This window comes from Habropoda laboriosa, unplaced genomic scaffold, assembly GCF_001263275.1.
Source record: "Habropoda laboriosa isolate 0110345459 unplaced genomic scaffold, ASM126327v1 scaffold210, whole genome shotgun sequence".
NCBI lineage: Eukaryota > Metazoa > Arthropoda > Insecta > Hymenoptera > Apidae > Habropoda > Habropoda laboriosa.
The window spans coordinates 921,943-934,969 of record NW_017100373.1 but is presented as its reverse complement, the minus strand read 5'-3'; the positions used below and the strand labels follow the sequence as shown (position 1 = coordinate 934,969).

The window sequence follows — 13,027 nt, the reverse complement described above, 5'->3', positions numbered from 1 at the left end:
GCATATATATATATATATATACATGTATATTTATATTCAATTATAGACGTAAGGCGTTAGTGTGCAAAGGTCGTGATACCTGCAATAGGGATCAAGGTATTAGACGTAAAAGTATATGTAGATAACTTGTACGGTTATGCGAGTTCCCGTTGCAGTACGAACGAACGTTTCCTTTTCACGTGCACGTGCGCGCGCGTCTTTCGATGGGCCTTTTTCCATTTTCCCGTGGCTCGTCAGCGTACGACACGACGTGTTTTACGTCAACCTGAGAACGTCTTTTAACATAAAATCGTAGAGATCGAGCAGAAGACGGTCGTCTTTCGATTTCCTCGTTTACCAATTATTTGCCTTTTTCGAATATCACATACGGGGTGGTAGGTACGCGTATCGAAGGAAAGGAGGTTTAAAATCGCGTTAGCTGAAACAGAGAACGGACTACTCGTATTTTTCGATGTACTCTACGTATGCTTTTCGACAGGTGGTGATTACAATCGTTGGAACTACGCGAACGGCTACGTGAACTCGCCGGCTTGGCACGTGCCGCTCCGCGTGGCCCAGATTCGTAACGTAATGGTTCACGCAACGCCACGCACCCTCACCAATCGATTCATACCGGCATACCCACGTTGAGAACACTGCGGGACAAACAAAGAAAGAAGTACCACGCTACATCTCTGAGACAATCAGGGGCCTTCCTTAGCACGCTAGAGAGAAACACACAGACCCGAGAACGGAGTGAAATAAGAAAAACGATCGACGTGTGAAAGAGTGAAGAGTGCTTCCATCTTCGGTGCTTCGTTCACGTTTACCATTCTCGTACACGATTTATTTAGATTGTTCTGCGCCGGAGAAGAGTGACTCCTTGTCGGCACTGTGCCACCGAAAATCGGATTTAGACGGCTCGGTAGATCGTAGCTGGAGACAAATAGCCTCTTATGGTTGCCATTGATTGACGCAACTTTACCGAGAGAAATATGCGTTCGTTCGGTACAAGCTGCGTGTTTGAAAGCTTATAAACGAACAAATAACCTGGTTTCTCTTGGTACGGATCGTTCCTCGTTGATTCGCGTTTAGTTACGCGTGCCGTCGTCCCGGCCGATTTTGTTCTCTCGCTTACAATTAGCCATATACATACAGGGTATTCCGTTTAACTGAAAAAGGTAGAATATCTCACGACGAATGGAAGTTATGAAAAAAATGTTCTTACAAGTTGTTCAGTATATAGGGGAACATTAGGTGATGTAAATAGTTTTTAACTAATAATGGGGGAGATATCAAAGTCGAGTCAATGTTTTTTAAATAAGACCTTATATTTTTTTAATCATAATATGGTTGCGTTTGTTGAGACGAATTCAACGATGTGCCACACGAATTCATTTCATTTTATAAAAAATCATAAAGTAGTAAAGAATCGGGGAGTCAGGTCAACATGTGTCGCACGCTTTCGGCTAGCTAAACTCTACTTGGCTGTGCTACTAATATAAATTCTCCACGATTTTACAACTTTCCATAAAACAGAATGATTTAATATGGCACTTCGTTGAATTCGTCTCAACAAACGCTATAATATTAAGAATAGAAAAAAATTGCATTTCATTTAAAGAAATTGACTTGACTTTGATAACTCCTCCATTACTACACCAATAGAAAAATTATTTATACCATCTAATGTCCCCCTATATACCAAACAACTTTTGTAGGAACATTGTTTTCGTAATTTCAATCCTTCGTGAAATATTTCACCGTTTCCAGTTGAATGGAACACCCTGTATATCTCCTGATCCTCATTCCACAGTTCCTCGTTTTAGAACGCTCGTTTCAACTTTGTTCAGCACACGTCTAGTTGCTCACGTTCCACTCGTTTCTCACGTTATGTTCATTTATTGACAATGCCTTTCACACTTGCACTGCACCTTTTAGAGCGTAGTAGGAAAACGATAATTGATCGATTTGTTTCGAAGGCGCGTGAGTTTATGCCCTGTAAATTATTCATTCCTTCGATTTTGCTTATGCTGGAAAGATTCCTCATACAAAGTTCGCAAAATTCCAGCATACGTGTACAGTTTATTTTGTTTCTTCATTCCCTTTCTTTTTTTTTTCTTCTCCCTTTTCTTCTCCTTCTGCTTCTGCTTCTAATTCTTCATTTTCTGTTTCTGTTTCTTCATCTTCTTTTTCTTCTTCTTCGTTCTCCCTTAACACCTAACGAAGTTGGCTTAGTGACCTGATTGCATAGCATTTTACAACTATCCTTCTGATGTCGTAGCCTTTATTAGTTCCCGTATATAGTGCATTGAGATCCTTTGTCGATTTCTCTCCACAACATAGTCTCACCGCCTTAGTTTGCCGTTTCGATTTGATTTGCCCTCTGTATTGTGCGCAGAGATGTGAATTTTGATGAGACGTCGACGCGCTTTTAAAGTATTCACGAATGTTTGACGAGAAATCGAGTGTGTTACCCTCGAAGATGTTCAACTACGAACGCGCATCGTAAAGTCGAGACGCAGTGATTAAACTCACATCTCTAGTTGCAGTGTGGTACTCTTGACTTTTCCCGCATCGTACACGTACACACACTTGCGTTGAACGTGTGGCAACTATTCTCTACATACTTAGGTACCTTGTGAACCATTGCGTAGCGAACCTTCTCACGATTCTCACCAACGATTATACCTTTGTCGCCTGTCACGATTATCTCACCGTATGTTCCGTTATCACCTGTATCGAGTACCCTACGAGAGAAACTACACACACCCTCGATGATTTACCAGAGTCACCAGATCACGTTACACTGATAAAAATATTCGAAACGCACCCGCGTAAATATACCGGTCACTCGCGCAGTACTTGCCCATTATTTTAACTGCAACGTATGTGTATGGACACCGTATGATTGTATCTCCGATTCTGCGTTCTCTCTTCGATCCTTTCTACCCCTTCAGAATACTTCTCTTTAATCGTGGCCTTCTTCCAGGTATGTTCGACGCTCCCTATTCTTTTTCTACGTTATTACATGTTCGATGTATTATCCCTCGATCGCGATACGAAACACAGGACTTAGAACCCCATTCCTTCGACCCTTTACGACCCGAGTCATCACTCTCGAAACCGTTCGCTTTTTACCACTTACTCGATAACGGAAGAAAGCTGTCATTTATTTTTTTTTTATTATTCTTTTTGCCCTGTTGCATTATGGTATTTCGATTGAAGTATTACGATACTATTTTACATTGTTGTTGAAAACTATTTTTATTCATCGATTACTGCCAAATTTTTCGTAGGAGCAATATTTACAATCACGTTTCGATTAGAACGTTCAGTTCCGGGAAAAAAAGAAGCAAAACGGTACGTTTGATTTGTTGCAAATACAAAAATCCTCGTCTTCCACGGAACGGTTATCGTAGAAGAAATTTACTTTAGAATACCTTTTATAAAATTTTTATACGTGTTACACACACTTAGCGGACTCCAGGGAGGATGTAGAACAAAAGCGTACCTTCGACGATGGATAAATTTCCGGAAAACGAACGGACATTTACGCTCTCGTATGTTGCTTCTTTTGTCTATTTTTACGAAGAACAGTGGTAGGTAACTCTCCCCGTCAACCAGATCAAACGAACGTTCCAAATGGATTTAAAGATGACGAAGAAGGGAAAGCGAGGGTTGCTTAACGAGAAAAAAAGAAAAGAGTAACGGGTGTCCGTCGTGTCGGCGCTCCTCCAATTTGTAATTTATGTACCTTGTTTCGATCGTTTAACAACATACCGTACTTGTTAACTCCCTCTCTCTCTATACATACGAATATACAGGGTGAGGCACCTAATTTTATCACCACGAATAACTTCTGAATTATGCGTTGTACAAAAAATTATTTTTATAAAGGGTACATGGTATCAAGTGGGACATCACGTGGTGTACACGACATCTTTACAAGTGGAGGCGATCAAACTTGCGTTAATATCTCGTTAATTATTAGCTTTAGGACAAACAATGTTTAATACTTTTCTACTTGGAAATTAAAGAGCTTTCGAACTGCCGTAAAAAAATAAGGCATTCCATTTAAAAAAACAAAGTTGACCTTCAAATCTTCTAAACGCCTCCACTTATAAAGAAGTCGTATACACCACGTGATGTCCCTCTTGATACCATGTAACCTTTGTAGAAATAATTTTTTGTACAACGCATAATTTAGAAGTTATTCGAGGTGATCAAGTTAGGTGCCTCACCCTGTATATATGCATATATATTCACACACACACACACACACACACACACACACACACACACACACACACACACACACACACACACACACACACACACACACACACACACACACACACACACACACACACACACACACACATACGGTCCGACAATACGCGGTGATTTCCCCTTGGAGAATAAAAGATTCCCCGTGACACCATTGGGTTAGGTTGGGTGAACAATTGGGTTCACAGAACACGCAAAGGGCAGAAAGAGCAGGTAGCTCGTAAGGGGTAAAAAAAAAAAGAAAAATGGGGAATCACAGCGTTCGAGGGAAGGGAAGACGACATTCCATGCGTAGGAAATCTCTATTGTACATTGATTATTGATACATTAATTATGATAACAATAAATTATATACAAAGTCACATGACTAGAAGTCTTCTGTGATTCCGTTTTTCATTTTTTCGACGTTTTTTCGTTTTTAGTTTCTTCAACCTGTCTCTCTGATGTTATTTTCTATGTGATTAGAAGGTTTTTATATTCGATTTATGGTGTCCCATCTTTTTCCCAACTTTCTCCTATTTTCTCTGTTCTCTCTCTCTCTCTGTTTTTCTCTCCCTCCCCTTTACTTCTCAATTGAATTTAAGTTTTATTGTTAGAGATATTTTCCCAAGTCCCTGCGCGTTGTCCTCTTTCCGTTCTTCATTACCGTATCTTTTTATCGCACTCCCGGATTCGTTGGTCGACCGGATGACAATACCATGTGTGAGTAATCCCTAACAGTGCCTATCTTTACTGTCAGTGATATGTTTTATACTGTTCTTTGCGGTTCATTGTTTCGACGATTTGTTGTTCACTTGCTCGGTAGCCGCACCCTTTCCTCTGCTCCATTCACGAATCTGGACGTTGTCGTACATTTTCGACTATTAAGAAACAATGCGTTGAAGCTGACAGATCTTTCAACGAAAACAAACTCTCAACAAATTCAGATTCGTGTTTGAACGGTCTTTGTAGCTGGCTGAAGATGTAAGGTGGAATGGCTTCGTCCTTTACTGAATTCGATCAGAGTACGATGTTTCTTTGGATGTTTTTAATTTGCCTCGAAACACGCTGTCGAAGATTTAGTAGCTCTGCACTTTCGTAGGATAAACTTGCATATGAGTAATCGCACAGAGTTGCGGCCATAGTCACTGATTTTTTTCAAATTTGCAGGATTCTTTGTTGATACCCTTGAGAAACGAAATTGTAAAACTTTAGCTTTCTATCTCGAACGGCTTTTAAACTAATTAATATTAATGTTATGGAAAATTAGATGAAATCAGCCGACATGTCAGCACTTTAACCGTAAAGTCTTATTTTAAAGATAAAGAAACACTTTTTTCGAATATGTACATAAAATTTTATTTACTGCCAGGAAGCATAACAATAATTGCTGCTAAGGTTTCAACTGCGTATTTGACGCTGTACCCACACATAGAATAATCTGAGAAAAATATCATTAGATTGTTCAAACTGTTTCGATTGTTTAAAGCTTATTTTACAGGTTAAAGTCCAAACAATATACATATACTATACATATATATGCATATACAGGGTGTCTGTTTTATCTCAATGCAGTGAAATATCTTTTAAGGAAGTGATGTTAGCAAAAAAATGTTTTAACAAAAGTTGTTTGGTACGGGGAGGGGATTATGTGGTATAAATATTTTTTTGTACCGGGTATGGTGGGGGAGATTTCAAAGTCAGTTTAATTTTTTTAAATCGAATGCTATATTTTTTTATACATAATATGATAGTGTATGTTAAGACGAGTCCAACAAGGTGCGAACAAAGTCATTTCCTTTCATGGAAGGTCGTAAAATTGCGAAAAACCGGGAGTTGGATCACCACACGTTCCTCTCTGTCTTATCAATGGGTATCCCCTCCACATGTCCTCCATTATTGTATTCGTTGAACTCGTCTTAGCATACACTATCATATTATGTATAAAAAAATATAGCATTCCATTTAAAAAAATTAAACTGACTTTGAAATCCCCCCCACCATACCGAGTACAAAAGAAATATTTATACCACATAATTTTCCCCCTCGTACCAAACAACTTTTGTTAAAACATTTTTTTCCTAACATCACTTGTGGACAGGGTTGTCCACGCAATTGTTTCAGGTCATAACTCCGTTACTAATGCATTTACGAAAAAATTCCAAAGAAGAAAGACAAATGGCTCGAAGAGCACTACATTTGTAGGCCCTTAGATTTTTTTTAAGTGCAACAGTGCATGTGCAATTAACAATTACATCATTTCTTTAAATGGAAAAAATGTCTTTATTGAAGAAGATGCTCAAACGCTTCATGACTCTGTTAGTAAACGTTAACACCGTTTCGACATTGCTGTCATAACAGAAACTGATTTGTACGAGTAAGCATTTCATCATTCAGTAACAATTTACGTATCGTAACTGGAGTACGAAAACTAAGAATTTGAAAAATTGTGATTGTATTTCACTAAATAAAAGAAAATGTATTGAAAATATCTCGAGAACTAATAATTTTTTTGCCATGGTACCCTAATAATTTTTTACGTAGAATGAACAGAGGAATCGATCTGTGCAACAAAAAATATGCATTTCCATTTAAAGAAATGATGTAATTGTTAATTGCACATGCACTGTTGCACTTAAAAAAAATCTAAGGGCCTGCAAATGTAGTGCTCTTCGAGCCATTTGTCTTTCTCCTTTGGCATTTTTTCGTAAATGCACTAGTAACGGAGTTATGACCTGAACCAATTGCGTGGACCACCCTGTATATCAGGGGTGACCAGCTACACTACCTTTGGAAGCCACATTTCAGTAAGGAATATTTAAAAGAGACATTTATTTATCTTTGATAACAAAACAATAAGAGCCGCACTGTGGCCACCCCTGGTATACATGTATATTTAAGAATTGTTGCTTATTGCTACGCTGTCTGGGGTGTCCGTCTAGTTCTACGGTTGTAACCAGAGTGTTTTTCCGCGTGTATCCGTGCGCTTGTTCTTCTTGTGACCCTGAGTGATAAAGACCAGGCCACGACTCCATCGTCTATGTCTCGCGTTTCTTACAATAACTTTAACAGTAAATAGTTTAAAAACTATACTGAAATTTTACAGTTTTGTTTCTCAAGGGTATCAACAAATCCTGCAAGTTGTGAAAAAAATCGGTGACTATGACCGCAACTTTTTGCTATTTGACGTGGAATGCCTCATATACGTTTTGCATGTCCAGAGATGGTTTATTTTGCATTTGTTCTCGTGCGATCCACCGATTTTCCTTCATTTTTGCCCCTTGGTTATTAGATGTACGGAAACATATTATTTTTCAGTTATGTTACCTTGCAGAACTTCTACGCTGGATATCTTTCCGAAGTTAGACTCTTCGTAGCACCGATTTGCGATGTGTGGCACGTGCAACGTAGAATTAGCGACGTTCTTTTAAAAAGCTCTTTCTCCCTTGAAATGCATCCTTCGTATTAATTCCCTGCACGATTTTACGTGGCTTCGTGTTATTCCTTTCGAACAACGTAACCTTTTTGGAATTCAATACTGTTTAAAAAGAAATTTGAATTACATGGACGGTTTTTCAATTCCAGAGATGCGGAATTTCGTGGAAAAGTATTGAATTTAAAAGGTGTTATTTGCTTCACGAGAATTTTCTCTTTGACCGATAAACAGAACGATTATTCTCCTGAAATCCCTTTGCTCGAATTTTTCTTATTCTCTGTTTCTTCTTTTTTTCTTTTGGTCTTTACTTCGTTGTAAATCCTATCGTTAACGGGATAAAAATCGACGCAGCTAAAGTCAACGGAGGCTGATATACAGTGCACCGTAGCATGCGACTCGAGTTTCATATTTTTTCCTCGAGCGTTTATTTCTTATTGTCTCTTATATGTAAACCGCCATTTTATTACTCTTTGTGGTCTAAGCCTCTCCTTCACCCTCGCGATCCAAGAATTCCTTCTCTTACTTGTTTTCATTTACAGATACCGAGACAGATAAGCAGGGGACACCGAACAAACAGGAGAATAATAATTCTGTTTACGTGAATGAAAAATCTCCTGAGAAACGTACAAATGGTATGGTGGCGACTAGCAACGCGAGCATGGTCAATACTCCGGACCTGAGCCCCGTAAAAAATATACGAAACGGAGAGGTTGAGGATGGCGAAATTCGAAAAACTAAAGTGAGCTCCTCGCGTGTGAAAATATTTTACCTGTAATTTCACCATATTTTATAATTGGTCGTGTATTTTTATTTTTTCTAAACAGAGGTGGCCGACGGATAAGGCGTATTATATCGCAAAGGAACTTCTTATGACCGAAAGAACTTACAAGAAAGATCTTGACGTGATAAACGTGGTACGTAAGTGCATAATAATCGAATGGAGAACGTATAAGAAATCGAAGCACGTAAAGACTTTAAGGGGTCTTCCTACTGTGACGGCTGAAAAAAAACTGAATTTTTCGGAAATTTAAAACAAAGCAAGTGCTGCACATATCCTTTTGCAAATTTGTGTGTTTATTCTATCATCTTTTAAGAACACAAAAATATGTTTTATAAGTGAAAATATCCATTTATTGTAAAATAGGGCTACCGTGAAGAGAGTGCCTTGAAAAATATCCTTCCCGATGGCTGACATGATATCAGATGTTGTACTTATCCAAAATACAAAATGTACACATATTCTTAATCTGTAGACGTGTGGTTATCGTCTGAACTAGAATAATAAAAAAATATTGAGAAATAAAGAAATGGCGAAGTTTCAAAGAAATTGCTTTCGATTTTAGCAAAAAAAAAAAAAAATGATGGTTTTTTAAACCGCAAAGACTGAATTTTGAACATATTTGCACAATTCTAGTTCAGGCGATAAAGCAACATCTACTGAATATACCTGACATATTTGGAGTGGTTCGGACTTTTGGTTTTTTGGTAATCATGTCAGCCAGTTTCAAAAATGCTGTTTCGAGAAACACGCATTTAAAGTTTTAAGTACAGTTTAAGACTATATGAAACCGCTCTCTTGAAGGCATATATCTCTGCCAATTTTGAGAATTAAATTTTAAAACTTCGTGGACATTTTCGAGATGTTAAACTATAAGAAAATGCAAAAAAAAAAATTGATTTTTTCAGTCCGTCACAGTAGGAAGACCTCTTAACTTGTTTCGAATGAAGATGTAGGAATAAAGTCACAGTTCAGTAGGCTAGTCAGGAAAAGGAAGTATCTCGAGAGGCAGAATTAGAGGGCGAAGCTGTGGTTTCACTGATCGAGCTTTTAGCTGACGTCCATGGGCCCTGCCTCCAAGAAATGGAGGCAAGATTGGAACGGTGGGAGAGTAATGCACGACACAACATTGGTGATTTTCTTTACAACACTTTGTTGAACGTACTGCCGCTTTACGATCAATATCTGGAGAATCTAATACCGGTCCTCGAGAAAATGGAATATTATACAAGGACATCCCGTTGTTTCGATCAGTTGTGCCGTGATTTCGAGGCGCAGAAGTATTGTTATCTACCGTTGACTTCATTCCTTTTAAAGCCGTTGCAACGGTTGTTGCACTACAACAGTATTATCGATAGTACGTTAATTATTTTTTACAGGAAGTAGTCTATAAACTCATTATTAGATCCCCCGGCATCACAACGAATATTATTTTTTTCTTTTTTTCTCCCTTAGGATTATTAGATCACTATCCGAAAGATCACACGGATTTCGAAGATTGCCTGGCGGCTAGAGATCGATTAGGAGAGACGTTGCTCGAAGGTCTTAGCATAATTAATCAAGCGGTAAATATCTCTAACTCCTTGTTGCTATTTAAAAATCATAACTTGATATTTAACGCTTCTATATTACGAATGTAGGAGAATCTGGTTCAACTTTGCGAAATGCAAAGGGACATCAGCGGTTTCGACAATTTGGTTCAGGAGGGTCGTAGATTTATTAGGCAAGGTTGCTTGCAAAAGTATAGTCGTAAAGGTTTTCAGCAAAGAATGTTTTTCCTGGTAAGTCCGCGAGGTGAATGTCCGTTTAATGTTGCCTTTCCCTCCTAAACTTCCTCGTTTGCTCACCTTTTAGTTTTCGGACATATTATTGTACACATTCCGTACTCAACAACCGACGCAATGCTTTCATGTTCATGGTCAACTACCGCTAAAAGGAATGAAAATTCGGGAGGGCGACAATAAAACTGGCTCGGACTTTGCATTCGTAATCGACGCCCAAGGAAATCAGTGAGTACTGTGAATGGGCTACTGTTCCGTTTAAGTAAATTATTGAACGTAACGAGGTGTTAAAAGGACGGAGCTCTATGATCATTAAGAGGTCAATTGACCGTAGAGAGTTCACTTAAGCGTGTCATTCTTCCAATGTAAATGTGTATCAGTGAAGATTTTGGCGACGAGCAATTCACTGCAAAAATCATTCTCCTCTCCTTCTCCTTTTATTTTTACTTTTATTTCTTTTCTGTTCAATTGCAACATGTACGAACAAATTTTCACACCGTACATTTAAGTCGACGGTTTACGTAGATCCTTAACGGTTGCCGCTAGTAACGAAGAAGAGAAAGGGAGATGGTTGGAAGATTTGATCATTGCTATCGCGCAAGCTGACGCGGATCCAAAAATGCCCTACTTGAATTTAAAGTCTTGTAGTAAGTGTTATTTGTTATATATTGTTAACGAAAGTAGAGTAGAATTATTATTGATGCGATATACAATGAAGTTTTAGGTTCAGCCGACGAAATGGGCGATGGTATTGGGTTGGAGGCTGATCGAGGAAGTTGCGGAGGTGCCAAGGCTTCTCAACGGAGTAATACAACTTTACACGTTTGTTGGCATCGAAACACGAGTATCAGTTACAGCGATCAATTGAGAGCATTTCAAGTATGTAGAAGTACAGACGAGATATAGGGTAGACCAATCATCTTATGGGCCTTTTTTTAACATGATCTGAAATACCGACGTCGTCTACTGATTTTGAAGTGCACTTTACGCTTAAAACGGTCATTTTAAGAACTGCATCGTGCAAAACGATCGATATTGGTCGTGTGTCATTGTTACTGTGTTGCCAATACAACCTTGGATCCTAAAACGCAAATGTGTATAACTGAATCCATTCTAATTCATCCTAAGATTCGAAATTTTGTCTCCTTGATTATTTAAAATAACAAATGCCAAGTATTCTTGAATTCAATTCTTACCACTAATGACGCAGTGATATAATACCAGTCCCAATCGATACAGTAGGATGGTGGTAACGGGATTCTAGGTCGTGTGACAAAAAAATACATTGGATTATAGTCATTGGCTTACTCTATATCTTGTCTGGGGTAGTAGCTCCTGTTCCACGGTGTATCGAATAAACAACAAAGGTGTAATTAAATTCAAAAAATCGTTTTAGAACCAACTCAGTGGATTTCTTTTGCGGAAATTCAAAAATAGTAATGGTTGGCAAAAGCTCTGGGTCGTTTTTACCAACTTCTGTTTGTTCTTTTATAAATCACATCGAGACGACTCCCCATTGGCTAGCTTGCCGTTGTTAGGATACACTGTTACTACCCCATCGGAGAAGGATGGGATCAACAAAGATTTCGTGTTCAAATTGCAATTTAAGAATCACGTTTATTTTTTCCGTGCTGAGAGCGACTACACATTTGGACGGTGAGGATAATACGTTAAAGAATAGCACAGTTAGAGATTTATTCAGAGTCTGACTGACGAAACATGAATGTTTTTCAGGTGGATCGAAGTAATTCGGAGTGCGACACAACAAAGCCACGTGTCGGATAGCTTCAACGGAAAAGAAGGATATTAACATTCGTGTTCTATAGAATATCGAAAGGAAGTAATGTAAGAAAACGTTTGAGCAAAGTAGCGCTACAGGCCACTTCATCTCAAACAGTTTTTCATTATATGTGGTATAGTATTAAAATCGAGAAATCTCAACATCTTCAGGGAAAACCTGTGTTAGCGGTAAAACGCATTAAAACTTCGCGGCCTTATTCGTGGACTGAAAATCAAATTTATACGATTTAATATGGTAATTGACAATCAAATCGAAATCACACGCACGCGCGCGCGCACACACACACTCACAGCTGTTTTTCGTAAAGAAAACAAAAGTTGAAAGTAAAACGTAGGGGAAGCATTCATTTTATGCTCATTTTCAAGCCCGGTTATTTCAGAGCAACTTTTATATTAAAATGCATCGCGTTCTAATCGTTTTTCCTTTTAGTTTTCACGACGACCGACGCGTACTTGAAGATACGCTTAACAAGGGTGATATAATTGGAATGTAAATATAATTATTTAGATCTAACCGTATCTCGCATTTGTTTAAAACTCATATGAATCTGATACACAAAGTTAAACGTATTCGAATTGTTGATGACGATTTCTTGTTTGTCATTGAAACGGTGAAGCTCCGATATCTACATATGCTGAAGAGAAAGAAAATTAGATATTAGAGTAAACCTTGGACCAATTTTATAATGAAGTTTCTTTAGCGATCTATGTCTTAAAAAAACAAAGACAATAAGTTTGTTAGCCTATTAGAGTTTTTTTCCTCGTTATTAAATTAATATTAACGAAAGATATACAGAGAGACTATTTCTTGCTATTACTAAGGATTTTATAATTTCACGATTCCCTTTTGTTACGTATTACCTCCTTAGAAGCAATACTCGATTCGATTAGACTGGCTATGCTATGAGAAATGTTTTATGACACCATGCGCGTGTACGTTCGTAACGAATGCATGTATTTAAGGCGAAAGAATCTACGCAGTAA

General features: G+C 38.2%; 1 protein-coding gene across 2 annotated transcripts in view; it reads left to right on the top strand.

Annotated features, from left to right (window-relative positions):
• LOC108574964 (FERM, RhoGEF and pleckstrin domain-containing protein 1-like) overlaps window positions 1-12,513 on the top strand; it is a 32,352-nt gene extending 19,839 nt beyond the window's left edge. Inside the window, exons 12-22 of one of the 2 annotated variants that reach the window (XM_017937642.1) lie at window positions 8,224-8,423; window positions 8,509-8,598; window positions 8,829-8,844; window positions 9,460-9,819; window positions 9,918-10,027; window positions 10,103-10,243; window positions 10,317-10,471; window positions 10,769-10,890; window positions 10,968-11,122; window positions 11,640-11,899; window positions 11,978-12,513. In XM_017937642.1, coding sequence (XP_017793131.1) covers window positions 8,224-8,423; window positions 8,509-8,598; window positions 8,829-8,844; window positions 9,460-9,819; window positions 9,918-10,027; window positions 10,103-10,243; window positions 10,317-10,471; window positions 10,769-10,890; window positions 10,968-11,122; window positions 11,640-11,899; window positions 11,978-12,053 — 1,685 coding nt within the window. In that variant the 3' untranslated portion in view covers window positions 12,054-12,513. Of the gene's footprint in view, window positions 1-478; window positions 728-8,223; window positions 8,424-8,508; window positions 8,599-8,828; window positions 8,845-9,459; window positions 9,820-9,917; window positions 10,028-10,102; window positions 10,244-10,316; window positions 10,472-10,768; window positions 10,891-10,967; window positions 11,123-11,639; window positions 11,900-11,977 lie in introns of those variants that run through there. The other variant, XM_017937643.1, reaches the window with a different exon arrangement.
• Window positions 12,514-13,027: the final 514 nt, after the last annotated feature.